The following is a 27,416-nucleotide window of genomic DNA, read 5'->3' as shown; positions in this document are numbered from 1 at the left end:
ATTGCTTTACATATGTTGGGGTGTTTTTCTACTTTATTCCTTGTAAAAATGTAACATTTCTACGTTTTTTCACAAAAAAAGTATATTTTCATCTTCACATACTAATTCAAATAAATTTATATAGTTATAGTTATAGTTTCGAAAATAGGGTCACTTTTTGGGGGTCTTTACTGTTTTGGTACCACAAGACCTATTCAAACCTGACAAGGTGCCTAAAATATATTCTAAAAAAAGGAGGCCCCAAAATCCACTAGGTGCTCCTTTGCTTCTGAGGCCTGTGTTTCAGTCCATTATCACACTAGGGCCACATGTGGGATATTTCTAAAAACTGCAGAATCTGGGCAATAAATATTGAGTTGCATTTCTTGGGTAAAACCTTCTGTGGTACAGAAAAAATGTATTACAAATGAATTTTCGAAGAAAAAAAATGAAATTTGTAAATTTCACCTCTACTTTGCTTTAATTCCTGTGAAACGCCTAAAGGGTTAAAACACTTTATGAATGTGGTTTTGAATACTTTGATGGGTGCAGTTTTCAAAATGGGGTGACTTCTGGGGACTTTCTAATATATAAGGCCCTCAAAGCCACTTCAGAAATGAACTGGTCCCTGAAAAAATAGCCTTTTGAAATTTTCTTGAAACTATGAGAAATTCCTTCTAAAGTTCTAAGCCTTGTAACGTCCTAGAAAAATAAATGTTCAAAAAACGACGCAAACATAAAGTAGACATATGGGAAATATAAACTAGTAAGTATTTTGTGTGGTATTACTATCTGTTTTACAAGTAAATACATTTAAATTTAGAAAAATGCAAATTTTTGCTAATTTTCTCTAAATCTTGGCGTTTCTTACAAATAAATATTGAATTTAACGACAAAATTTTTTCAGTATCATAAAGTACAACATGTCACGAGAAAACAATCTCAGAATCGCTTGGATAGGCAAAACCATTCTGGAGTTATTACCACATAAAGTGACACATGTCAGATTTGCAAAAATGGGGCTGGTCCTGAAGGCCAAAACAGGCTTAGACACTAAGGGGTTAATAAACACTAGTGACCTGATGCTTTTGGCAGCCATGCATGCCCATGCCATCACACTGCCTCCACCATGTTTTACAGAGGATGTGGTGTGCTTTGGATCCTGAGCCGTTCCAAGCCTTCTCCATACTTTCTTCTTCCCGTCATTCTGGTACATGTTGATCTTTGTTTCATCTGTCCAAAGAATGCTGTTCCAGAACTGGCCTGGCATCTTTAGATGTTGTTTGGCAAAGTCTAGTCTGGCCTTTTCCATTTTTGAGGCTGATTAATGGTTTGCACCTTGTGGTGAACCCTCTGTATTTGCTCTCATGAAATCTTCCCTTTATGGTAGACTTAGATACGGATACACCTACTTCCAGGAGAGTGTTCTTCACTTGGGTAGATGTTGTGAAGGGGTTTTTCTTCACCATGAAAAGGATTCTGCGATCATCCACCACTGTTGTCTTCCGTGGACGTCCAGGCCTTTTGGAGTTCACGAGATCACCAGTGCGCTCTTTTTTTTCAATAATGTACCAAGCTGTTGAATTGGCCTCGTCTAACATTTGTGCTATCTCTCTGATGTATTTCTTAATTTTTTTCAGCCTAACGATGGTCTGTTTCACTTGCATTGAGACCTCCTTTGAACTCATGTTGTGGGTTCACAGCAACAGCTTCCAAATGCAAATTCCACACCTGGAATCAACTCCAGACCTTTTACCTGCTTAATTGATGATGGATTAATGAGAGAATAGCCCATGCAGCCCATTAAATAGCTTTTGAGATAATTGTCCAATTGTCTTTGGTCCCTTGAAAAAGAGGCAGCTACATATTAAAGAGCTGTAATTCCTAAACCCTTCCACAAATTAGGATGTGAATACCCTCAAATTAAAGCTGAGAGTCTGCACTTTAAGCCCATAACTGTATATTCAATGTGTTTTGGTAAACAGCTAAAATGACAAAACTTGTGTCACTGTCCAAATAATTCGGGACCTAACTGTATTACGTTATTGCATTTACTTATATGTGTATTTCTGTATAAAAAATAATTGTGTATAAAATAATCTGAGGTTCAAAGCAGATTATTACTGAGTTAGTACTTAGGGACTGAGGCTTGGGAAATGCACAAGAGCCATGAAGCATTCAATAATGTTGGAATTAGATCTATTCATGAACGAAACAATAATAGCTAATTCTGCAAGAAAATGTTCTTAGAAAAACCTGGATAACTTTGGAGCTTGTAATGCAGATGTATGATGTATGACTGTCATTGTAGTTAAATGGAAGGTTGTCATGACAGGTATGATTATTAATATCCCACTGCTTCCTAATCTAGGTTTCAACCTATAGATGGAAGTACTAAGGAAACAGACAGTATGGATATAAAAAATAAAAGACCTAATTTACAGAAATGTTAATACAACAACTCATCATAGTTCATGACCCTCTATGACTCATAGCTACACTCTTATGAAGAAATAAATGCCAGAATCTCTAAGCCTTTCTCTAATTACCATTTATTAACCGTGAGGGCTCTCCATCTGTAGCTATATAATGGTGTCACTTGAATATCTCAACATTTCATGATATGTCTGTGTTCAGTGTGTAATGCAACACGCTCATGTATTCTGCTTATTAACCCATGAGGACAGTTCTTCCATAAATTCAAAATCACCTGCTAATATCATTCTTTGTTTACAAATTTGACTATTCAGCCAGTAATATCTCAGGAGCTGATCCGGCGTCAACAGCGGTGGAAGTCAGCTGTATGTTACAGCTGACATCCACCTGTAACGGCAGGAACTGGAGCTAGCTCCGATCCCTGCCATTAACCCCTTCGATGCAGCAATCGAAAGCGATTGCTGCATCGTAGCGGTTACTAGCAGATCACCAGCCCTGACAGGCAATCAGGACGGGCGACTGCTGCTATGGCAACAGGAGACACAATGGCCTCCTGCTCTGCCATTATGGAAGCCGATTTAGGCCCCGCCGGGAGGCGAAGCCTAATCGGCTTGCTGTCAGTGAATGACTGACAGATCTAATACATTGCACTACGTAGGTAGTGCAATGTATTAGAAAAAAAAAAACTGACAGTTGGACCTTCAAGTCCCCTAGTGGGACTTGAGAAAAAGTGTAAAAAAAAAGTAGAAAAAAAGTGAAAAAAATAAAAGTTTGAAAACAATAAAAGTTTAAAGTAATAAAATAAAACACAATCCCCCTTTTACTCTTATCAAGTCCTTTATTATTGAAAAATACTAATAACTATAAATATAGTGTGAATGGCCCCATTGAAATGAATGGGTTCAGGGTGCTATCAGTGACAAAAACGGATAGCACCCTGAAGGAAAAAACTGAAGTGTGCATGAGGCCTAACTACAGCTCGTCCCACAACAAACCAGTCCTCATACCACTACGTCTATGAAAAATAAAATTAGTTAAGGCTCCAATAAGTCAGGAAATAAAAAAATATGCAGTTGTGCAGGTCCGAGGGGAACATTTCTTCTGTTTCAAGAGGTGATTTATCAAGGACCGAAAATTAGGAAACCAGGAAGGGGAGAGCCCAAACATATCTGCTGGAAGCGAGGGTACCCATATTATACCAGGACAACACTTTCCCAGCAAAACTTCCACAAACTGCAAAGGTGTGGAGTGTGGACCAAAAGGGGGATAAGAAAGGACGCCATATATCAGTGCGACACCGGCCTGTGCAGAAAGGATTGCTTCACAGCGTAACACACATCTATGGATTATTTTATTATTTTTTTACCCCATTATTATACCACCTGACTATGCCCCTTATATACTTCGCCGGGCTTACATGTACCCCCACATTATAAATGAAAACACCAGCAATACTCAAACAAATCTACTACCAAGCAAAATCCGCTCTCCAAAAGCCAAATGGTGCTCCCTCCGCTCTGAACCCTACAGCGTGCCCAAACAGCAGTTTCCTTCCACATATATGGCATCGTCATACCCAGGAGAACCCTTTTAACAATTTTTGTGGTGTGTGTCTCCAGCGTCATAAGCTGGGCATGACATATTTGCCACTGAATGGTACATCTAGGGAAAAAAATTAATTTTTAATTTTCACCATCCACAGTGCAATCATTTATGGAAAAGACCTGTGGGGTGAAAATGCTCACTACACCCCATAATAAATGCCTTGAGGGGTGCAGTTTCCATAATGGGGTCACTTCTCAGGGGTTTCTTTTATTATTTCACATCTGAGCCTCTGCAGTTGTGAACCAATACTTTGTAAATCGCCAAATTAGGCCTCAATTTGACATGGTACGCTTTCACTCCTGAGCCTGGTCGAATGTCCAGGCAAAAGATTAGAGCCCCATGTAGGGTGTTTCTAAAACCAGGAAACCTAGCAAAATAATTAGAGAGCTGTCTTGTTATGGTGGCACAAGCTGGGCACCACATATTGGCATATCTATGGAAAAAAATCCCATTTTCACTCTGCAACATCGAGTGCACACTAATTTCTACAAAACACCTGCAGGGTTGAAATGCTTACTACACCCCTAGTTAAATGCATTGAGGGGTGTAGTTTCCAAATTGGGTCACTTCTGGGGGGTTCCCACTGTTTTGGGCCCACAGGCAGCCAGAAACAAATCCAGCAACATCTGCACTCCAAATGGCGGTCCTTCCATTCTGAGCCCTGCCGTTTGCCCAAACAGCAGTTTATGACCACACATGGGGTTTTGCCGTACTCGGGAGAAATTGCTTTACAAATGTTGGGTTCTTTTTTTACTTTATTTGTTGAGAAAATGAAAAAATTTGTGCTAAAGCTATGTCTTATTGAAGAAAAAGGATTGTTTTTATTTTCACTGGCCAATTCTAATAAATTCTATGAAACATCTGTGGGGTCAAAATGCTTACTACACCCCTAGATGAATTCCTCAAGAGGTGTAGTTTCCTAAATGGAGTCACTTTTTTTTTTCATTGTTTTGTCCCCTCAGGGGCTTTGCAAATGTGACCTGGCCTTTGCAAACCATTCCTGCTAAATGTGATCTCCAAAAGCCAAATAGTGCTCTTTCCCTTCTAAGCCCTGCTGTGTGTTCAAACAGCCGGTTATTACCACATGTGGGGTATTGTTTTACTCGGGAGAAATTGCTTTACAAATTTTGTGGTGCTTTTTCAACTTCAATCCTTGTGGAATTGAGAAAACATTAGCTAAACCTAAATTTTCTTTGAAAAAATTTAGATTTTTATTTTCCGGGCCTACTTCCAATAATTTCTGCAAAAAAACTGTGGGGTCAAATCGCTCACTATGCCCCTAGATAATTTCCTCAATGGGTGTAGTCTCTAAAATGGGGTCACTTGTGGGGGGGTTTCCACTGTTTTGTCCCCTCAGGGGCTTTGCAAATGTGACATGGCCTCCGCACACCATTCCTGCTAAATGTGAACTCCAAAAGCCAAATGGCACTCCATCCTTTCTAAGCCCTGCCGTGTGTCCAAACATCCGTTTATTACCGCATGTGGGGTATTGTTTTACTCGGGAGAAATTGCTTTACAAATTTTGTTTTTTCTCCTTCAGTCCTTGTGGAAATTATAAAAAATTAGCTAAACCTACATTTTCTTTGAAAAAATTTAGATTGTAATTTTCAGGGCCTAATTCCAATAATTTATGCAAAAAACCTGTGGGGTCAAAACGCTCACTATACCCCTAGATAATTTCCTCAATGGGTGTAGTTTCCGAAATGGGGTCACTTTTGGGTGGTTTCCACTGTTTTGTCCCCTCAGGGGCTTTGTAAATGTCACATGGCCTCCGCAAACCATTCCTGCTAAATTTGAGCTCCAAAAGCCAAATAGCGCTCTTTCCCTTCTAAGCCCTGCCGTGTGTCCAAACAGCCGTTTATTACCACATGTGGGGTATTGTTTTACTCGGGAGAAGTTGCTTTACAAAATTTGCAGTGCTTTTTCTCCTTTAGCCCTTGTGGAAATGAGAAAAAAATCGCTAAACCTACACTTTCTTTGAAAGAATGTAGATTTTAATTTTCACGGCCTACTTCCAATAATTTCTGTAAAAAACCTGTGCGGTCAAAATGCTCACTATACCCCTAGATAATTTCCTTGAGGTGTGTAGTTTCCCAAATGGGGTCACTTTTGGGGGATTTTCACTGTTTTGGCACAGCAAGAGCCCTTCAAACCTGACATGGTGCCTAAAATATATTCTAACAAAAATAAGGCCCCAAAATCCTCTAGGTGCTCCTTTGCTTCTGAGGCCGGTGCTTCAGTCCAGTAGCACGATACAGACACATGTGGGATATTTCCTAAAACTATAGAAACTAGGCAATAAATATTGAGTTGCATTTCTCTGGTAAAACCTTCTCTGTCTTAAAAAAAAATGTATTAAAAATTTATTTCTGCCAAAAAATAGGAAATTTGTAAATTTCACCTCTGGTTTGCTTTAATTCCTGTGAAATGTGTAAAAGGTTAAGACATTTTCTAAATGCTGTTTTGAATACTTTGAGGGGTGAAGTTTTTAAAATGGGGTGACTTTTTGGAGGTTTCTAAAATATAAGGCCCTCAAAGCCACTTCACAACTGAACTGGCCCCTGTAAAAATAGCCTTTTGAAATTTTCTTGAAAATGTGAGAAATTGCTGCTAAAGTTCTAAGCCTTGTGATGTCATAGAAAAATAAAAGGATGTTCAAAAAACGATGCCAATCTAAAGTAAAGATATGGGGGATATTAATTAGCAACAATTTTGTGTGGTATAACTGCCTGTCTTACAATCAGATACATTTAAATTGAGAAAAATGCTAATTTTTGCAATTTTTCGCTAAATTTTGATGTTTTTCACAATTAAATACTGAACATATCGAGCAAATTTTGCCAGTAACATAAAGTCCAATGTGTCACAAGAAAACATTCTCAGAATCGCTTGGATAGGTGAAAGCATTCCGACGTTATTACCACATAAAGTGAAACATGTCAGATTTGAAAAATGAGGCTCTGTCAGGAAGGTCAAAAGTGGCTAAAGAGGGAAGGAGTTAATATGTCCCTTTTTTGGGGGCGGGGAGGGGGATAAACATTGTTTTGACAATTTTTTTTTGTTCAGACTGATCAAAAGGTATACTGTTCAAATGACCATCTGCCATAGACTTCTATTATACAAAAATTATACAAATAAACACCTTAAAGGTGTATTCCCATCTCATACTTTTTTTAATGGCATATTCATAGAAAATGCCATAAATGTCTGATAGATGCTGGTCCCTACTGTATCTCTAAAACAGGGGCTCTTGACCCCCCTTCCTACCGTCTGCCTCTATCGCTGGGCTGTGACAACTGAGTTACGAGGTGGCCGTTTTTTCCGACAGCATCCGAACGTGTTTTGCTGTGCAATTTCAGGAACTCCCATAAAAAAAAACTTTAACTAATTTCTTAAACAATTTGGTATAACACTATTGGGCACATTTACTATACAGATTGAGCCAGAATTCTGGCTCACATGTTGTGCGCCTCATGTATTTTTTTGTGTTTTAGACACTTTTTGTGCCTCGTTCAATGAGGAGGTGTGGCTTATTAGAAACTGACATGTTCGCCAGAGGAAAGGGGTATGGCTTAATTTGCACCACATTGCTACAACATTTTGCTTCAAAACATTTGGTCTAATGTAAGCCAATCCACCAACGGGCATCTAGTTAGAGAAAAGTTGCATTCAATTTATCATAGAGCGTGAGCCACTGTGATAATTTTGGCGCATCTAGTCTAGTTTTAAGTGGTCTAAATTTAAGACCGTATTAATAAATCTGCCCTATGTATTTATCACTATCTCTATTAAAAATTGCATTTTTTTTCCTTTGTTTTGATTAAGGGTATGTGCACACGCTAGCTACCTTTTACGTCTGAAAAGACAGACTGTTAACAGGAGAAAGCAGCTGCCTCGTTTCAGACGTAAAAGCTCCTCCTCGCATTATACGAGGCGTCTTTGACGCTCGTAAATCTTGAGCTGCTCTTCATTGACTTCAATGAAGAACGGCTCAAATTACGTTGCAAAGAAGTGTCCTGCAAGTGTCCTGCAAAGAAGTGTCCAGGCAGTCATTTTACTCGTCGTCGTTTGACAGCTGTCACACGACGATGCGTAAATGACAGGTCGTCTGCACAGTACGTCGGCAAACCCATTCAAATTAATGGGCAGATGTTTGCCGACGTATTGTAGCCCTATTTTCAGACGTAAAACGAGGCATAATACGCCTCGTTTACGTCTGTAAATAGGTCGTGTGAACCCAGCCTAATTGTCATTTTATTTGTTTGTTAGTTTCCCAATTGTAAAGCGCTTTGGAATATGTTGGTGCTATATAAATATAGATTATTCTTATATTAATTCATCTACTAATATATGTATTGCAGATAAAGTGCATTTGGCTAAACATGAGCCTCAGATTCCAGCTCAGCAGTATGCACTCACTGGTCAGGATGAGCTCATATTACTACAGGAAAAGGTGAAAATGGGCATTATCAGTATGGATGAAGCTCTCCAAAAATTCCAGCAGTGGCAGACTGAAAAGAGTGGTCTAGATCGTCTTCAAAAGGTAAAGAAAAATCTCAATGTAATGTTCACCTTCACACGTCTTATGAAATATCAGTGCGTTACAGTATGTCAGACCTGTGACCCCCATGTACTGATAGAATAAAGGGGCCGCTGCACTCTCCCAAACAACGTGCTTCTTTGTTTTATAAGCTCTTCGGAACAATAAGCCTGGATGGCTGGTATTCTGATGACCTGTGTTAATCAAATATTACTACATATATATTTGCGTCAATTTTATTTTATTTCAGAAAATAAAAATTATTTACCAGATGAGTCTAAGGCCCCATTCACACATTCCGTATGAAATTTGTATCTAATTCGCCTCCGATTGTTTTCAGCGCAGATTTAAAATCTGCTAGAATAAGTGATATATAAGGACTTGTGCATTCCGCGTAGAAAAGCCACAGGATTTCTACAGGCGGTTTAGCCCCATTGAATGAGGCTAATCCACAAGTGAATCTGCCCCACATCAAACTGCAAGTCAATGGCAGAAATCTGGGAAAAAGGCTCAGATTTCTTCAGTGGATTCATGGGTTAAATTTGCCTATAACAAATCTGACCCATGTGAACATAGTCTATGTCTACCTGTGACGAACTTTTATAGCATCTAAGATATTTATCTTGTCAGCCTAAGACTGTTCACACTGCATTTGAGACCTACGTTTCGCGTATATGCCTGCAAAAGCACCCAGCAGATATGCCAAACGTATCTTTAGGGCTCCATTCACCCCAAAAAAAAAGTGTCCTTTTGGCTTCCTTCCGTATACCTTTTTTTTTTTTTTTGCTGTATAAGGAGGATAGTCGACTATACTTTTTTTTGCAGAGGTATCCTTTAAAAAAACCTGACCAGCATGTTATATGCATTTTTAACATAGGAGCATGTGGGAGACTTCTGTATATCTATGCCTTTTGTTTGTACGGTATGTGTGGGACGATAAGTATGTATCATTTGTTTGACTGACCAGTGTAGGTTTTTAGCCTTTTTCTGATTTCAATCTTTGTTAACCCTTAGGCTGGGTTCACACGACCTATTTTCAGACGTAAACGAGGCGTATTATGCCTCGTTTTACGTCTGAAAATAGGGCTACAATACGTCGGCAAACATCTGCCCATTCATTTGAATGGGTTTGCCGACGTACTGTGCAGACGACCTGTAATTTACGCGTCGTCGTTTGACAGCTGTCAAACGACGACGCGTAAACGGACTGCCTCGGCAAAGAAGTGCAGGACACTTCTTTGCTACGTAATTTGAGCTGTTCTTCATTGAACTCAATGAAGAGCAGCTCAAGATTTACGAGCGTCTCAGAGCGTCTCAGACGGCTCGCAAAATGCGAGGAGGAGCATTTACGTGTGAAACGAGGCAGCTGTTAACAGTCTGTCTTTTCACACGTAAATGCCTCTCATCGTGTGAACATACCCTTACCTTTGTCTATTCTATATAATACATAGAAATTATATACATTTAATAGTACTCTCCTAATTACATTTTAGATTCACCTGATATACCATTTATATTTACACCTTCTGGACAGATTCAACTAAAAACAAATATTACAAATTGTACCATTTTTGTACCCATATAGAAAAAGCTGCAGCAGTTACGTGACAATATTATTGGAGATAAAACAGATGATGAAAAAGTTTATGGTAAGACTTGAAAACATGAATCTGCTTCTTTTATTTTTTAGATAAAAAGAAACTTCTCTTAATTTGGCCTTTCCAATTACTTCACTTGCTGCTTAATTGTGAACAATTCAATATAATACTTTAATAGCCGATAAATTAACAAAACTGAGGAGCGCAATATGTATTCTCTGTCCAGTTCCATAATTAATGATGTAGGAAATATATTGTTGGTGTATCTGTGGTTATGCCAGATGACAAATAGGGAATATTTGAATAAATGTTTAATGTTGAAAAACATGAATCATACAAGTAATGGCTACTGTAAAAGATTAAAGTAAACTTCTATCTTTTAACGCCAAGTTGTCCAGATTTCTGCATATTTTGTAATGGCTGCTGGAGCTTAATTTTTTTATACAGTGCTCCAAATACCATGCATTGACATAGACTTAAAATAAATATCCTGATTTAGAAAAATAATTGACAAACTTGCTATTTTTCATTCTAAATTAATAAAAGGTGGCCCGTATTTCAGGACCTTCATCAATAGTTGGAGTGGAGAGTGGCTGCAAAGAGCGTCTTCAGTCTGTAATACTCAACGTGTTCATGGATTACATAAACAGCCCATTGATATCAATAGGAACTGTATAATGCTTAATTTGCCCTTTGGTGGCGCTGTGTATGGAACTCAGCAGCAATTGTTCAATACGCCTGCAGTGGATTAAAGGGGTTTTCCACTTTCTGAAAACTGACCGGATAGGTCATCAGTATATGATCGGTGCGTGTCCGACACCCGTACCCCGCACCGATCCACCACTCTGGCTGCCTCCGTGCACCAGATGTTTGGAAGAGTATGCAGTAGTTGGAGCCGAAAGCAGATGGCTCTGACCACTGCATAGCGGCCGTTCGTCAGAACTGCAGCTTGGCCCCTATTCACTTGTGTCACAATCTGTGGGTATGTGGACCCACTGGGCCATACCGCTGTAGTGCGATAGCAGCTGGCCAAACAGTGTACCAAGTCAATGTATATACGGATGTAGACATCTTTAACTTGATTCTGTTAACTTGCTGCAGCATGATATCACACAACAAAAACCGTTGAAAAACAATTGAAAAAGTCAAGATAAGAGATCTAGCCATTCAAGGTAAAGATGGCTACATCTGTATAGTCCAAACACAAAGGTACCTGTAATAGTTCAGACAGTAGCAATGACTAGGCTCAGATAGGACCTTGGCAGCAGACACCAGGCGTAGTGTAACACAGCAGGGGTGACTGGTGGCACAACACGGCTCCAAATTTCTATGGCACAGGAACAAGGTAGCACTCGATACAGGTAGCACGTACGGGAACACTAGGAACAGGATAACACTAAGGGACAATTTGAAAGACTAACACGGGTAAACACAACAACGCTCAGGCAAGGAGTAAAGGGGCAGGGCCCTTCTTATAGTCCAGGGTGATCATGGACTAATTAATGATTATTTTTATGTGCGCACGCTGGCCCTTTAAGGCCGGGCACGAGCGTGCATGCGCACCCTACGGGACAAAGCAGAACGGAGCGGAAGTGAGCGCTGGCGTCTCCTAGAGAATAGATGCGGCTAGTACTCACAGATACATGGCTGCGGGCGTCGGAGGTTATTCTGACGGTCCGCAGCCCCTCTCCTTGGGACCAGAGCGAGAGAGGAACTTCTTAATGACGGTAGGAGCATTGAGGTTCTCTTCTGGCTCCCAGGAACTCTCCTCTGGACCAAAACTCTTCCAATCCACCAAATAAAATGTTCTTCCTCCTACTTTTTTGAAGTCCAGGATCTCCTTAACCTTGAACACATCGGCAGAACCGCTGGAAGCAACTGCAGGGTTAGGCGTTTTTATGTAGTGGTTCAGGACCACAGGCTTCAGATGGGACACATGAAAGGGGTTGGGGATCTTGAGGGTAGGAGGCAGCCGAAGTTTGTAAGAGACAGGGTTAATTTGCTGTAGGTTCTCAAAAGGTTCGAGGAACCTGGGAGCAAACTTGTACGAAGGCACCTTTAGATGGATATTCCTTGAAGACAGCCAGACTTTGGTACCCAGAAGATAGTGAGAAGATACTCTCTTCTTCTTGTATCCACCTTTCACTTCATGCGATCGACTGCCAGCAGAATATAGGTTTGCTGCCAGATCTGTAGAAACTCCCCGAATGCAGAGTCAGCTGTGGGCACCTGGAACGTAGCTGGAACAGGAAGAGGAATTCGTGGATGTTGACCGTAGACAATGAAGAACGGTGTAGAAGCAGTGGACTCACTTGTGTGGTTGTTGTATGAGAACTCGGCCCAAGGAAGAAACTGTACCCAGTCATCATGCTGCATGGAGATGGCTCTCCAGAATTTTGAGGTAAACTGAACCCCAGACACGATATGAAGGAGCAGGCCATGTAAACAGAAGATGTGCTGGATGAAGAGTTTTGCCAGTTGAGGAGCAGAAGGTAGGCCGGTCAGTGGGATACAATGTGCCATCTTGGAGAACCGATCCACCACCACCCATAACGTATTGCATCCTGCTGAGGAAGGAAGGTCTGTGACAAAGTCCATTGCTATATGCTGCCAGGGAGTGTTGGACACAGGCAGATGCTGGAGCAAGCTGGCAGGCTTGGAGTGAGCAACTTTGTTGGAAGCACACACAGTGGACAAAATCCATAACATCTTTGGGCAGCGTGGCCCCCCAGAAATTATGAGCAATCAGATCTTGCGCCTTACGAACCCCCGCGTGCCCAGCTAGTTTGGAGCTGTGTCCCCAGAGAAGGAATTTCCTCCTGTCTGCCAACCGCAGAAACGTCCTCCCCGGAGAGATGTCTCTAACTTGCAGAGGCTTAGCAAAAATAATGCAGGACGGGTCTATGATACATTGTCCTCTGTTTCAAATGACCTAGACAGGGCATGGGCCCTCACATTTTTGTCAGCGGGACGGTAGTGGAGCACAAATTGGAAACGGGTGAAGAACAGCGACCTCCTGGCTTGACGGGGGTTCAGCCGTTCAGCCGCCTGGAGATATGTAAGGTTCTTGTGGTCGGTGTATATCAGGATGGGGTGGGCTGCGCCCTCTAGCAGATGTGTCCACTCTTCCAGAGCCAAATTAATGGCCAGTAACTCCCAATCCCCAATAGAGTAATTGTGCTCTGGGGTGGAAAAAAGTCTTGAATAATAGCCACATACTAATGGCTTTCCTTTGAGGCCTCTCTGGAACAGAAGTGCACCTGCACCAACAGAAGAAGCGTCCACCTCCAATGAGAATTGTTGAGAGATGTCAGGATGATGGAGGATGGAGGCTGAGGTAAAGGCATTCTTGAGGCTATTAAATGCAGATTCTGCCTCTGGAGTCCACACCTTGGTGTTCACACCCTTCTTGGTAAGGGTAGAGATGGGAGCCGTCAGTGATGAGAAGTTTGGGATAAACTGGCCGTAGAAGTTTGCGAATCCCAAAAAATGCTGTATGGACCGCATGCCCTGAGGATGTGGCCATTCCAGGATGAACTTTACTTTCTCAGGATCCATCTTGAGACCTTGATCCGAGATGATGTAGCCCAGGAAGGGCAGAAAGTTTCTTTTAAAGATACACTTCTCCAGCTTGGCATACAGACGATTCTCCCTTAAACGCATCAGAACTTGATGGACATGCCTCTGATGAGTCGTTGGATCAGGAGAGAAAATCAGAATATCATCGAGATACACAACACAGACATAGAAGATCTCGGAAGATATCATTGACGAATTCCTGGAAGACCGCGGGAGCGTTTCATAGACCGAAGGTTATCACCAGGTATTCTTAGTGCCTGTCTCAAGTATTAAATGCCGTCTTCCACTCATCACCTTGAGTCTAATTTTGAAAAAATCTTGGCTCCTCGTGTGCGGTAAAATAGTTTGGAAATTAGTGGCAACGGATATTTGTTCTTGACTGTGATTTGATTGAGACCACGGTAGTCAATGCAAGGCCGAAGAAATCAGTCTTTTGTCTTGACAAAGAAGAACCCGGGCCTGGCCGGGAAGGTGGATTTTTGTATGAAACCCCTCCCCAGATTCTCTTTTATATATGCCCGATATAGACTGAGTCTCTGGCAAGGAGAGAGGGTTTCCCCCGTCCACGGGGAGGGGACGCATTTGAAACCAGTTCAATGGGGCAGTCATAAGTCCGGTGTAGTGAAAGCATCTCAGCCTCCTTCTTGCTGAAGACATCCGCAAACTGAGAGAAATGAGGGGGTAATTCTCCCAATGACTGAGGCAGAGGAGGCTGAATAGGATGGATCTGTAACAGACAGCGGCTGTGACATTTGGAGCCCTATTGGAGAACCTCCGGCATGTAGTCGGAGCCAAGGCAGGCCCAGTAAGACAGGATTGATGGCTTTAGGCAAAACAAGAAATGAGATTAGTTCAGAATGAAGGGCTCCAACTTGGACTTCAGCGGCTTGGTTTCAGATACGATCGGGTCCGGCAGAGTCAGTCCATTCACTGAGGCAACAGCCAGAGACAACTCCAGAGGGACTGTGGTCAACTGGAAAAGATCCACTAGGTCTTTTTGGATAAAGTTTGCTGCAGACCCTGAGTCCAGATAGGCAGAGACCCGGTGCGTCATTTCTCCAGACACTATGGTCACGGGAATAGACTGTTTCGAGGAGAACTTTCTATTTAGCGCCGTTCCACCTAGGGTTGTCTCTCCAACCAATCCTAGGCATTGGAGTTTTTTAGGCTTCTGAGGGCACAAACGCGCAACATGTCTTCTGAGGCCGCAATACAGACAAAGTACCGAAGTGCGTCTGTGGTGTTTCTCCTCGGCAGACAGTTTGAGCCGGTCCACCTGCATAGGCTCCTCTTGTGGAACAACTGGTGAGGGCAACAGGGATTTCTAAAAGGTAGGAGCCAGCTTAGGGAATCTCCTCTCCCGACGAACCTCTTGGGATCGTCATGTCAATCCAGGTGGCTAGAAGAATGAGGTCATCCATGGTAGGTGGCAAATCACCAGCGGCAAGCTCGTTCTTAATTTTAGACGGCAGTCCATGCCATAATGTAGCCACCCAGGCATCGTAGTTTGAGGACAGCTCTGCCGCCAGGGTGCAGAACTGAATGGCGTATGGAGGTGTCCCCCTGGTGAAGGCTCAGAAGAGATGCAGCTGCTGAGGAGACTCGTCCAGGTTCCTCAAATACCATGCGAAAAGTCTGTAGGAAGCATTGGAAGTCACGGGTCTCTGGTCCCTGACGTTCCCAGATAGGATTCGCACATGTTAGGGCCTTGCCAGTAAGGAGTGAGACTATAAATTCGATCCTTGAGCCATCAGAAGAAAATGCTCTGGCATGTAGACTGAAGTGGATCTGGCACTGGTTCAGAAATACCCTGCAGGTCCTCGCGTCTCTGTCGTAGCGAGGAGGTAGTGGCAGCGAGAATCAAGAATCAGCACTGGTACTGACAGGAGGTGTAGCAGGAGGAACAGCCGTAGCAACAGGAAAGGGTACTGTGATGACTGCAGCTTGCGCATCCAGCCGATGTGTAATGGCATTCACTGCCTGGAGGAATTGGTCCAGTCGTAATCGGCAGACTAGCATATCCGCCTGCATGACTTGTTATGTAGTCAAGGTCTCGGGTTGACCAGCGGGGTCCATGGCCTGATGGCGTCTCCTAGGGAGGAGATGCGGGCCAGCTCTCACAGATCCATGGCTGCGGCCGTCGGGGGTGAGTAATCCCGATGGTCCGCGGCCTTGGACGCTACAACTTGAATAGGAGCCGATCATATACTGATGACCTATCCGGTGGATAGGTCATCAGTTGTCAAAACGTGGAAAACCCCTTTAAAATCTGTCTGCCCTCAGCCACACCTAGAAGGAGATTAGAAGATCACTGTATACTGTGCTATTATTGAATTTAATGTACAAATAATATACAGTAGCTCCTAAGCTTTCTCTAGTTATGGCTTCAGGCAGATAGAATTTATCTTTTAACTCGGTCTACTGTATGCAGATGATTTGGAGCTCTGTATTACGAAAATGAAACTCCAACCACTATAAAGGTATATTAAGAAATGAATCAACGCAGAATTTTGGACCTATTACTTTTACGATTTTAAAAGATAAATATATATTATTTAAAATGTTTCAGTTTAGCTCTGCACAAAAGGACCTTTTCAGAACTTAACACTGTCATATGTATTTTTTCTTTACCATTCATATCTAAAGTAATAATAATAAAAAAAATAAGTAAATCTAGTCAAAGCTATGTTGTAATATGTCATAGCTACATGTGAAAATTGCTGAAGACTTGTCTTGAACCACCACTTATTTCTACAATAAAGGGGCTGTATACAGACATTTCTGTTACCGAAATTCTAACACAACATTGTAGCGATGCTCACTGGAAAAGTTGAGTCTGTCAGCTGCAATTTGTTCAGCACTGGCTAGTCTGAGGTCCGGAGTGTAAGGAATCTACCCTTTCTTTACCCTTAACCCCTGCAAGGAGGTATGGACTTTTCCTGGTTGGTTTTCGAGGTTGCTGTCAAGAAAAAATCGTCACCAATCAGGTGGCGGCGGGTGCACTGTAGAGGAGTCGGGAGCACAGCCAGGAGTCATCAACGGATTTGTAGTCAGGAAGTAGCAAGCCAATAGATCAGTTAAGCTAGGAGATGATACCAGGAGTAGAGCCACAGGAAGCAAGTGACAAATCCAAAGGGCAAGACTGGAACGTCATCCAGGAACAAGGTCAAGGTCAAGGTCAGGAACAAAGTCAGGTTAGGCAGTAAAAATAGCAATAAGGGCAATAGTCAAACAAAGGATGTGCCTTGATCTGCAGGGAAGTCATGGCAGACAGAATACACTTTAAATAGGCTTGTAGGCATGATGTCATCAGCTGGTCTGGCCATGGTAAAGCGAAGAGCCGTTGCTGGAACCAGCAAGCTGAGAACGGGATCAGAGGAGGAGGCGTCCAGTTGCCTATAAACCGGACGTAGCCGTCAGCAGGAGCTGGGACTGCTGGCCTGGACTCATTGCTTTGGTTGGAAGAGATGAAACATAATTCTAAGCAAAGGACTATTACAATCAATGACAGCTGGAGTGTTGTATAAAATTTTTAATAACATCAATTTCTTAGCAGTACCAGACAGTGCCTGTGATATATTAGAAGATAATTTTGACTGGATTTGCCCTGTAACGTAATACACTGAGCTCTGCTAACAGGAATCCAGCAGAATCTAGAATTTGGCTTCATGTCTTAATGGAGAATACAGAATCATTAAAAACAGCACAAGTAAAGTGAAGCATTTGCAAATGTATTAATATATATATTTTTATTAGAAAAAAAAATCCATCCAACACTTAAGTTGTTGGAGCATAGCCAAAGTTTGGTACATATGTCTTATTTACTTACAGAGATATTTGTTTTTTTAATTCTCTCTTAGCACACATTTTTACAAAAGTTACCACAGGAAGTGCAGTCATATTTGTTTTCACTTTTGAATGATATCCTCAGAAACTTAAGGTAAAGCTGTTAAAACATTCTGACATGGCTGCACATCATGCTGTCAATTCTTAAAAATGCCAACTTAAAAAAAAACAACAGAAAAATACCAATCTCTCAGTAAGTAACTAAATTATATTTACCAAACTTTGGTAATTGCTCTAACTTGTGTTTTACTAATATAAAGATATATAGATGTTATATTGATTCAGTGGAATTTTGTAAATATGTTGTGCAAAAGTAGTTTTCCTTTAAAATTGTTGTTTAGACTTTAAAATAACAATAATAAAATTCATTCTATTTATTTATTAAATTACATTTCCTAACTTTAAATAAGGTTTGGCAGATATTGTTGAATAAATCATATCTATCCCAAGAGGAAATCAACATGACATCTGCAAGCCACAAAAGCATCTAACATAAAATCCAAATAGAAAAGTCTAAACATAGAAAACGAGCTTTTGAATAACGGTGAAAGGGCTGATGACATTAAATCAAAGTTTTCACATTTGTAAAATACATTTTGTCTATGAAATATCAACATTTCTATATTTCGTAAGCATAAAAAATGTAATGTAATAATATGGATTTTATTTTGTTTTAATAGATAAGATTACTATTGTTCATCAACCAAATGGTAAGTTCACATAGAACAAGAGAACATGCAGTCCAAGATAGTATTTCCTGTCCAAAGTCAAGGGCTTCTTGAACGCCTATCGGTCTCTGCATTAGCGGGCCTCACAGATATACCCTACATGTCTTCAGTGTGAGTGCAGATAATCAAACGCCTACAGAAATTAACATCTCACAGTAACTGAAAACATAAAATTTACTCATTTCAGTTATGACCTTTGTACATTTATATTTGTATATATTGTGTTATGGATTTTCTGTCAGTACATTGGAATAAGCCACAGAGTTTATTACAATAACGGAAGTGATTTATAAAATACATAAACGAAAGAGTTGACTGTTTCACTGGTACGTCACTGTTCTACCTAGATACATAGATGGGGAACACAGAATCCCTATGGGGATTTCAAGGCCTTTAGGCAGGTCAGATGGTCATTATATATCATGCTATGCATTAATGTTCATACTAAATTAAGAAGTACTGGAGTCATTCTGTATTTAAACATCATTGGTTCATCCATGACTGGAGATCAATTTACCTTCATCTTATTGTCATATTATGTAAGAGTAACGTTACTCAAAAAATTGTAAAAAAATTAAAGTTCAGAAAACAGCTGATCGTGAGTGTACAAGTAGTGGGACCTGCTTAAATAAAATGTGTTGTCCAAACTGGATCTATTTACATAAATGCACCGCAACAGTAATTCAATGGTAATCTTTTTACCATAGGGGAAGCCATAGAAAAATAGTTCCCGTCTTGGAGAACCTTAAGGGTATGTTCACACGATGAGAGGCATTTACGTGTGAAAAGGCAGACTGTTTACAGCTGCCTCGTTTCACACGTAAATGCTCCTCCTCGTAATTTACGAGGCGTCTGTGACGCTCGTAAATTTTGAGTTGTTCTTCATTGAGTTCAATGAAGAACGGCTCAAATTACGTTGCAAAGAAGTGCCCTGCACTTCTTTGCCGAGGCAGAAAATTTACGCGTCGTCGTTTGACAGCTGTCAAACGACGACGCGTATATTACAGGTCGTCTGCACAATACGTCGGCAAACTCATTCAATTGAATGGGCAGATGTTTGCCGACGTATTGTAGCCCTATTTTTAGGCGTAAAACTAGGCATTATACGCCTCGTTTACGTCTGAAAATAGGTCGTGTGACCCCAGCCTTACGACTAACCCATTCTTACTGAATGAGTGACAACACCTTCTGTTGCTCACTTTGAGGGAACCTCTGACAAGGTTCTAAGGAACTCTGATTGGGTAACACTAAACTAGAAAGTCTTTTTACTTACTAATTACTAATACATCAGATTAGAGAGAACCAAGTAAAAACCATCTACAGACCAGTTTGTAATTGCTATTTTACTCTTAATAACATAAAAGACTGCAAAGTAGGCCTCATATGTTTCTTTTTTCAGCATTACCTGGGAAAAAGAAGACAAATTATGGAATGCTTGAAAACACCATCTACCAAATGCCAAATAAACCACCAGTAAGTTTTGTTCATTCATTCCTATTTATCAATATGTGATATTAGTGTTCATTTTTCTACGTATTTTCCTCCCCACAAAAGTGTAGTGTACTTTTCACCGACTAGAGAATGTAATTTTATTCCCCAAGTACCAATTTTTGCTTTATTTTTCACTGAACAGTCATCGTGAATGATGATATTGTGTGGTTAAATCATAACCCTTAATGCTTTATTGTTAAAATTATATAAAGCTGAAACAATTTACTATGCGAAATATATACGTGAAAAACTGGCGCACCTTGTATTGACAGTTTCATATTCTAGGGTATTTTATACAGATTGTATGCATTGAATAGTTTGTATTATTGTTTTATTATGGAGCCTATTAGCCCTACAGATTAGCTTAAGCTGATTTATATATCTGGATATTAGTTTTGGAGTCAATTTGCCCCACTATCATAGACCTCTTTAGAGTGAAGTGGTCCACCTAAAATAGGTCCCCTGTTTATGGCTCCAGCCCTATGTATGACCATCTTTCCTGCCACATTTATGGCTGGTAGACAGGAAATCAAGTATCAGGGGAGCTGTCGTTTGTCATTTTTGTAATGCAGCAAACAGAACTGTCTGTCGATACCCTTTCAGCCCTACGCGTTTCTTCACTAGTTTTCACTCTGATGTGAATAGTCAGGGCCATGCAGAGAAGGTAAAGCTGTGTCTCTGACAATAAAGACCAACATGTGTGCAATACACTGACATACAATCATGTGGCGTGACTATAATTGCGAGCCACTGTTTGCGGCTTGTAGCTCCATTCTATAAAGGGGAAGAGCCCTCCCCTTTATGAGGTCACATCTGCATTCAGCCACTAGAACGACCCTATGCATCTGTTCAGTGAAAAACAAAAGTGTAGACAGCTGTAAATAAAGTTTTGTTATAGAAAAAAAGTTGGGCATCACCACTAATGTAGTTCATAATAAACATTGAAAAAAGGGGTGCTGCATACTGTATGTCTTTACTATAAATTGTTGCACTGTCAAGAAAAAACGCGTGCAAAAATATGGGTGTGCACGTTTTTGCATGTGTTTCTTGTTTGACAGTGTAATACGGTAGATCGAATGCAGATAACTAAAACATCTATGCTTGTTATCTGCGTACTAGAAAAAAAGCTAGATGACGATATGCGAATCGAATCAGTAGTTAACAACATTCAGCTTTCTTATACGATAGAACATGATGTATGTGCATTGCAGGTAACATTGTATCTGCAGTGCACTGACAAAATACATGTAAATATGTCTGTAGTTTGCTTCTGCCAGGCAAGTACAGAGAATTGAAAAGTCACCATAGCTTGCAGGTTATTACAAGGCTCCTACTTCTTTAGGAAGTGTTTTTTATATACATTTTTGGATCTATAACCAACTTACCTGAAGAGTTGCAAGGCTTAAATACCCATTCTATATATTTGTAGTGGAAAATTTTTGTTTTATAGCACAACATTTATATATAATATTTAGAGAACCTAATAACGATGAGATTCTAGGAAAATAAATCATAACATAAAAATCATGAATTGGAGCCTAAAGCGAAGACACAAATTTATAAATAATGAAGAATACAGAAGTCGTGAATCATAAGTTGGTGTGCTGGAAGCCTATTATGACATCTTGTGCATTTTAGATTGTAAGATTTCTGTGTGGGTGTCTTAACATTGTGTTGATTAAACATTATGTTTTATGTTCTATACACAATACTAGAGATAGTTATTGAATTAATATGCAGTGTTAATACTTAAAATATTTCATTTATAACTTCCTTATATAAATGCAATTGGTAATAATTTCAATGTTTCTAATCAGGAAATCACATAAATGAAATATTTCACTTTTGACGTTTTAGAATGTATCTTCTCCTCATCATCCAATAAAAAAAGACAATGAAACAGCTGGGAAATTGCCACATACAAAGTAATGGTGAGTAGGTGGTGCTCTGTCACTAACAGCTGCATTAATGTTTTATTTTGCCGTAATATATTATCCAATGAAATCGCAACGTACTACAGCTACAGGTTCGTACTCCTAGTAGCAGATCGATCCAAAGCAATGTTGTGCCTTTTGGTTAGTAGGATTGCTAAAAAAATACAGCGGATTCATGGCTCTCCCCACCACTTTGCACCTCTCCCGCTTCTCTCTGTGGTGAATGAATACAGAGCAACCTGTCAACCAGCGGCCTAAGGGGAGTTCCCAATATTTAATCTACCGACATGTTGACAGGTTCCAGTACTGATTTTATTGAATTACGGAAGGTGCACAGTCACCTATAAACTAAGGTCAAGGGGAGACATGAAAACATACAAGTAAGAAAATTTGTCGTTTTCTATAGCTCTCATTTATAAGTAAGCAAATGGTCATGCATGCACTGTTATCTCTCTGCGTTTATGCTCCAGAACCTTGACCAAAGTGACATAACTAGGGTCAGATTTCCCATTAGGTAGAAGATGCCTATTCTGTTGGATGGCCCTGCAGTTAAGGGTGTATACTCCTCAGGGTCAGGGCCGGATAATAGTTCATGCAGTGGGAGTTGGTGAAGTAGTCTACAATTATTATATACATGTTAAGTAGCTTTTGCTTTAGCACTGAGAGCAAAATATGTAGTTGTACTGCATTCGGCCATGTGCTGTCAAGTATTGACTTATTTAATACATTTATTTAATATAGTGCCTAAGGTACTGTACTTTAGCCCATATGTATCAATATTGGTTTATTCTGTGTCACTTTTATTTTCTTTGGTCGCAGTTTTTTCAGTTTACGATTGAACATGTTATAATGGGAAGACCCTTTTAATTCTGCAATATACATTTTTTTCCTTTACATTGTAGACAAGTTGTTTTTGATCGAAAAAGTTTGTTAACTATAAGTAAATATAACTTTGCCTGCTAGATGATACATCTGACACATGTAGTTTGTGTAGGAAATGATGAAGTTCACATACTGACAATTTATAGTCAGCCCTCCATGCTAGTTGTACATTATAAAGGTAAACAACAGTCATATGAAAACACTCATCTCGCTTAGGCCTTATTTACACGCAAAGCTGCGCATCTCAAACGTGAAAAACTGCAGTTTTTCACGACCGAAGTGCATCAGTGCTCAGCACTGCGGGACGCGATGTCTCACATCCCCCATAGTTCAGAGTCTATGAAGGGATGCGTGATGCGCGAAAAGAACGGACATGTCCTATTTTCACACGGACCCTTCACACGGTCCGTTGAAACAACGGCTGTGTGAACGGCCACATTGAATTACATAGGTCCGTGGGACAGCCGCTGTTTCAACGGCCGTCCCACAGACGTTTAACACGTTCGTGTAAATAAGGCCTAAAAGTACAATTTCTCGCTATTAGTCCTTATTTACATGAACGTGTTAAACATCCGTTGGACGGCCGTTGAAACAGCGGCTGTCCAACGGACCTATGTAATTCAATGTGGCCGTTCACACAGCCGTTGTTTCAACGGACCGTGTGAAGGTCTGTGCTAAAATAGGACATGTCCGTTCTTTTCGCGCATCACGCATCCCTCTATAGACTCTCAACTATGGGGGATGCGTGACATCGCGTCCCACAGTGCTGAGCACGGATGTACCTCGGACGTGAAAATCTGCAGTTTTTCACGTCCGAGATGCGCAGCGTTCGTGTAAATAAGGCCTTACACTAACTTAGTAACTACAATTGTAAAGGCTGTCAATGTGATCCAGACTGCAAACTATTGTAATTTAGGAAACAGTAGACTGTTGTCTGAAGTCGAGAGGGGAACCACAGGGACTTTGAATGGCCCTGGTGACAAAGTTTGTGTTTTCGGGTTTCTTTGTTTCTTAACAGGCACGACTACAATCTGATCTATATTTTGTTAATTGCAATCTAGACAAATTTGTCATAATTTGTAGAGCTACTCTATATATATATATATATATATATATATATATATATATATATGGCACATATAGAGTGGAGGATTAAGTAGACCATAGGCCCTGGGCTGTTATCCAAACTTGGGCCCCCCTTCTCCACCGCCGCCCTGTAACTATTGTTAACACTTCCTTTTTGTCCAGACATTAACAAATGGCTGTTACTACTCCCCTTGTCAAAAGGCTGTGTCCCCACATACTGACAATCTCCAACCATCGCTGATAGTATCGCACCGTGTAGGGACACATTCTCCTGACAAGGGGAATAGTAACACTTTGTCTATCAGTCCTGGACTGCACAAAGACTTTGTGAAATACAAGGATTTCCTATTATAAACAGGTCAGTAGAGATGACAGATTGTCTATAAATCTAGTGACTCACAGGTGACGACGTAGTTTTTTTCCTCTTTTCTTCTCCATCCAGTCCAGACTTCATGACGACTTTTCCCGGCCATGACCCATTTCTGCAGAATTTGCCACTCAGATGTCTTTGGCTCCTCACTTTTCCAACATTTCCACACCTATAAACAAAGATAATATTATCATGGTACCACACACTGTGCCCCTAAATATAATAGCACCAAACACCGCCCCTGAATAAAATAGTACAAACACTGTGCCCCTGAATATTATAGCACCATAGACTGCGCCCCTGAATATAATTGTGTCAAACACTGTAGATAGCACCACACACAGCCCCCTGTAAATAGCGGTACACAGTCCTCCCCCTCTGTAAATAGCGTCACATAGCCCTCCCCCTCTTGTATATAGTGCTACACAGCAATCCCCCTTAGATATAGTGATACACAGCGCTCCCTTCTACATAGTGCTATACAACAATCCCCCCTTGTATATAGTGCTACACAGCGTCTCCCCCCTTGGACATGCAGCTCTTGTAATTGCTCACTATAATGTCCCCCATAGCTGCCCCCACAGTATATTCCCACCCATAGCTGCCCCACAGTATAATGCCCTTCATAGCTGCCTCTACACAGTATAATTTTCCCCTTAGCTGACCCTACACAGTATAATGCCCCCATAGCTGCGACACAGTATAATGCCTCCATAGCATGCGACACAGTATAATGCCCCATAGCTGTGACACAGTATAATGCCTCCATAGCTGTGACACAGTATAATGCCCCCATAGCTGCGTCACAGTATAATGCCTCCATAGCTGCGACACAGCATATTGCCTCCATAGCTGCGACACAGTATAATGTCCCCATAGCTGTGACACAGTATAATGCCTCCATAGCTGCGACACAGTATAATGCCCCCATAGATGCTACACAGTATAATGCCTCCATAGCTGCGACACAGTATAATGCCTCCATAGCTGCAACACAGTATAATGCCCCCATAGCTGCGACACAGTATAAGGCCCCCATAGCTGTGACACAGTATAATGCCCCCATAGCTGTGACACAGTATAATGCCCCCATAGCTGTGACAGTATAATGCCCCCATAGCTGTGACAGTATAATGCCCCATAGCTGCTACACAGTATAATGCCCCCATAGCTGCTACACAGTATAATGCCTCCATAGCTGTGACACAGTATAATGCCTCCATAGCTGTGACACAGTATAATGCCTCCATAGCTGTGACACAGTATAATGCCCCCATAGCTGTGACACAGTATAATGCCCCCATAGCTGCGACACAGTATAATGCCCCCATAGCTGTGACACAGTATAATGCCCCCATAGCTGTGACACAGTATAATGCCCCCATAGCTGTGACAGTATAATGCCCCATAGCTGCTACACAGTATAATGCCCCCATAGCTGCTACACAGTATAATGCCTCCATAGCTGTAACACAGTATAATGCCTCCATAGCTGTGACACAGTATAATGCCTCCATAGCTGTGACACAGTATAATGCCCCCATAGCTGTGACACAGTATAATGCCCCCATAGCTGCGACACAGTGTAATGCCCCCATAGCTGTGACACAGTATAATGCCCCCATAGCTGTGACACAGTATAATGCCCCCATAGCTGTGACAGTATAATGCCCCATAGCTGCTACACAGTATAATGCCACCATATGTACGTACCTAATAAATAAAAAAACATAATTACTTACCTATCCCGGTTCCCACGACGGTGGGAGATGCTTCTCCTCCTCTGCACTGGCCCGTGAGTGACTCCGTGCAGACAGGCGCGATGACGTCACTACATCGCGCCTGCCTGCACCGAGCCGCTCACGGCAGAGTGAATGCTGGAGCGAGGACAGCACGGCAGCTAGCAGCGCTGCATAGTTTTTTAAGATTGTGTGCGGTTCGAGCCCCCTGGGAGCCTTGGGCCCCTGGTGGCCGCCCGAACCGCCCATATTATAATCCGCCATTGCACATATATAATCAACACAATCCTTTTTACTTTATAGGTTTTGGCTGACGGAAGATATGATCTACTGAAAAATCAAAGGAAAAAGCTCCAGTGTTGAAAACAGAAATATTTTTCAAGACTTTCAAAAATACTGACATGAAGGGGGCTAATGATTTTATTGAAATAAAATTTAAAGGTATTGTCCAAAATTAGAAACACATAGGATCTTCTAAAAACAGTCCCACTCCTGTTTGTGTGTGGTATTGCAGCTCAGCCCTATTCACTTTAATACCACACACAGCACATGGACAGGTGTTGTGTTATTTTTTGAGGAAATCCACCATGTTTTTCTATTTCAGAACAACGCCTTTTGTCATTGTATAGTGAAAAGTTCTGCAACTTTCTACTACTCTTTGCTTTTTTTATCACTATTTACAAAACATACCTTTTTTTGTTATATAATGGTTAAGTTACATTTACATAAAAGTGAAAGCCCCTTTAAGTGTCTTTTTATAGTTTTCATAACCATTTTTATAGTTTTACTTGGCACTAAAATTGTGTGAAACTATTGCAGACAACACTCTGCTTTTCATGACATCCAATTAGATTCAAGCTGTTATTTTGCATATAAAATTTTAAAATGAAAGGAAGTTTTAGTACTTGACCTTCATGGTCTCATTGAGAGGATTGCTATTTTGCATGAATTGCATCTGCATTACGTAGCTTGTCTTTGTAGGATCTCTAGAACTTTGCATTTTGAAATAGTTTAATGTTTTATTTTTAATATCTAGTTCTACTTTACTCTCCAAGAAGGCTTAAAGAGGCTCTGTCACCATATTATAAGTGCCTATCAGCGTCATACACTTCTCTTCATTCATTATTAGCAGTACTCGCAACACAGCGTGATCTTGCGAGATCACGCTTCGCAGTCACATACTCCCAATTTAAAGTTACCGAAGTGTCTTGGGAGTGAATAGACATCACTTCCAGCCAGGACGCGATGTCTATTCACACTGCCGACACTTCGGTAAACAATACCGAAGTGTCGGGTGTGATGAATAGACATCGCGTCCTGGCTGGAGGTGATGTATATTCACTCCCAAGACACTTCGGTAAAGTTAATATGGGAGTATGTGACTGCACAGCGTGATCTCGCGAGATCACGCTGTGTTGCGAGTACTGCTGAAAATGAATGGAGAGAAGTGTATGACGCTGATTGACCAGCGTCATAGCCTTCTCTTCACAACGCCCAGTTGGTAAAAAAGTAAAGACACGCCCAGTTGTCTATTAAATTTATTGTTTTTCAAAATAAAAAAACACTGTTGTTATCTATTAGATAGGGCACTCATAATGTAGTG

The 27,416-nt window shown here is 40.9% G+C and overlaps 1 protein-coding gene across 1 annotated transcript in view; it reads left to right on the top strand.

Annotated features, from left to right (window-relative positions):
• BANK1 (B cell scaffold protein with ankyrin repeats 1) overlaps window positions 1–26,944 on the top strand; it is a 363,422-nt gene extending 336,478 nt beyond the window's left edge. Inside the window, exons 15-20 of the mRNA XM_075849764.1 lie at window positions 8,382–8,563; window positions 10,146–10,209; window positions 18,264–18,293; window positions 19,711–19,784; window positions 21,660–21,733; window positions 26,117–26,944. Of these exons, the coding sequence (XP_075705879.1) occupies window positions 8,382–8,563; window positions 10,146–10,209; window positions 18,264–18,293; window positions 19,711–19,784; window positions 21,660–21,731 (422 nt within the window). The 3' untranslated portion in view covers window positions 21,732–21,733; window positions 26,117–26,944. The remainder of the gene's footprint in view (window positions 1–8,381; window positions 8,564–10,145; window positions 10,210–18,263; window positions 18,294–19,710; window positions 19,785–21,659; window positions 21,734–26,116) is intronic.
• Window positions 26,945–27,416: the final 472 nt, after the last annotated feature.

This window comes from Rhinoderma darwinii, chromosome 1, assembly GCF_050947455.1.
Source record: "Rhinoderma darwinii isolate aRhiDar2 chromosome 1, aRhiDar2.hap1, whole genome shotgun sequence".
In the NCBI taxonomy this organism is placed as follows: domain Eukaryota; kingdom Metazoa; phylum Chordata; class Amphibia; order Anura; family Rhinodermatidae; genus Rhinoderma; species Rhinoderma darwinii.
The sequence above is the reverse complement of the archived record's forward strand: the minus strand, read 5'-3'. Positions and strand labels throughout refer to the sequence as shown.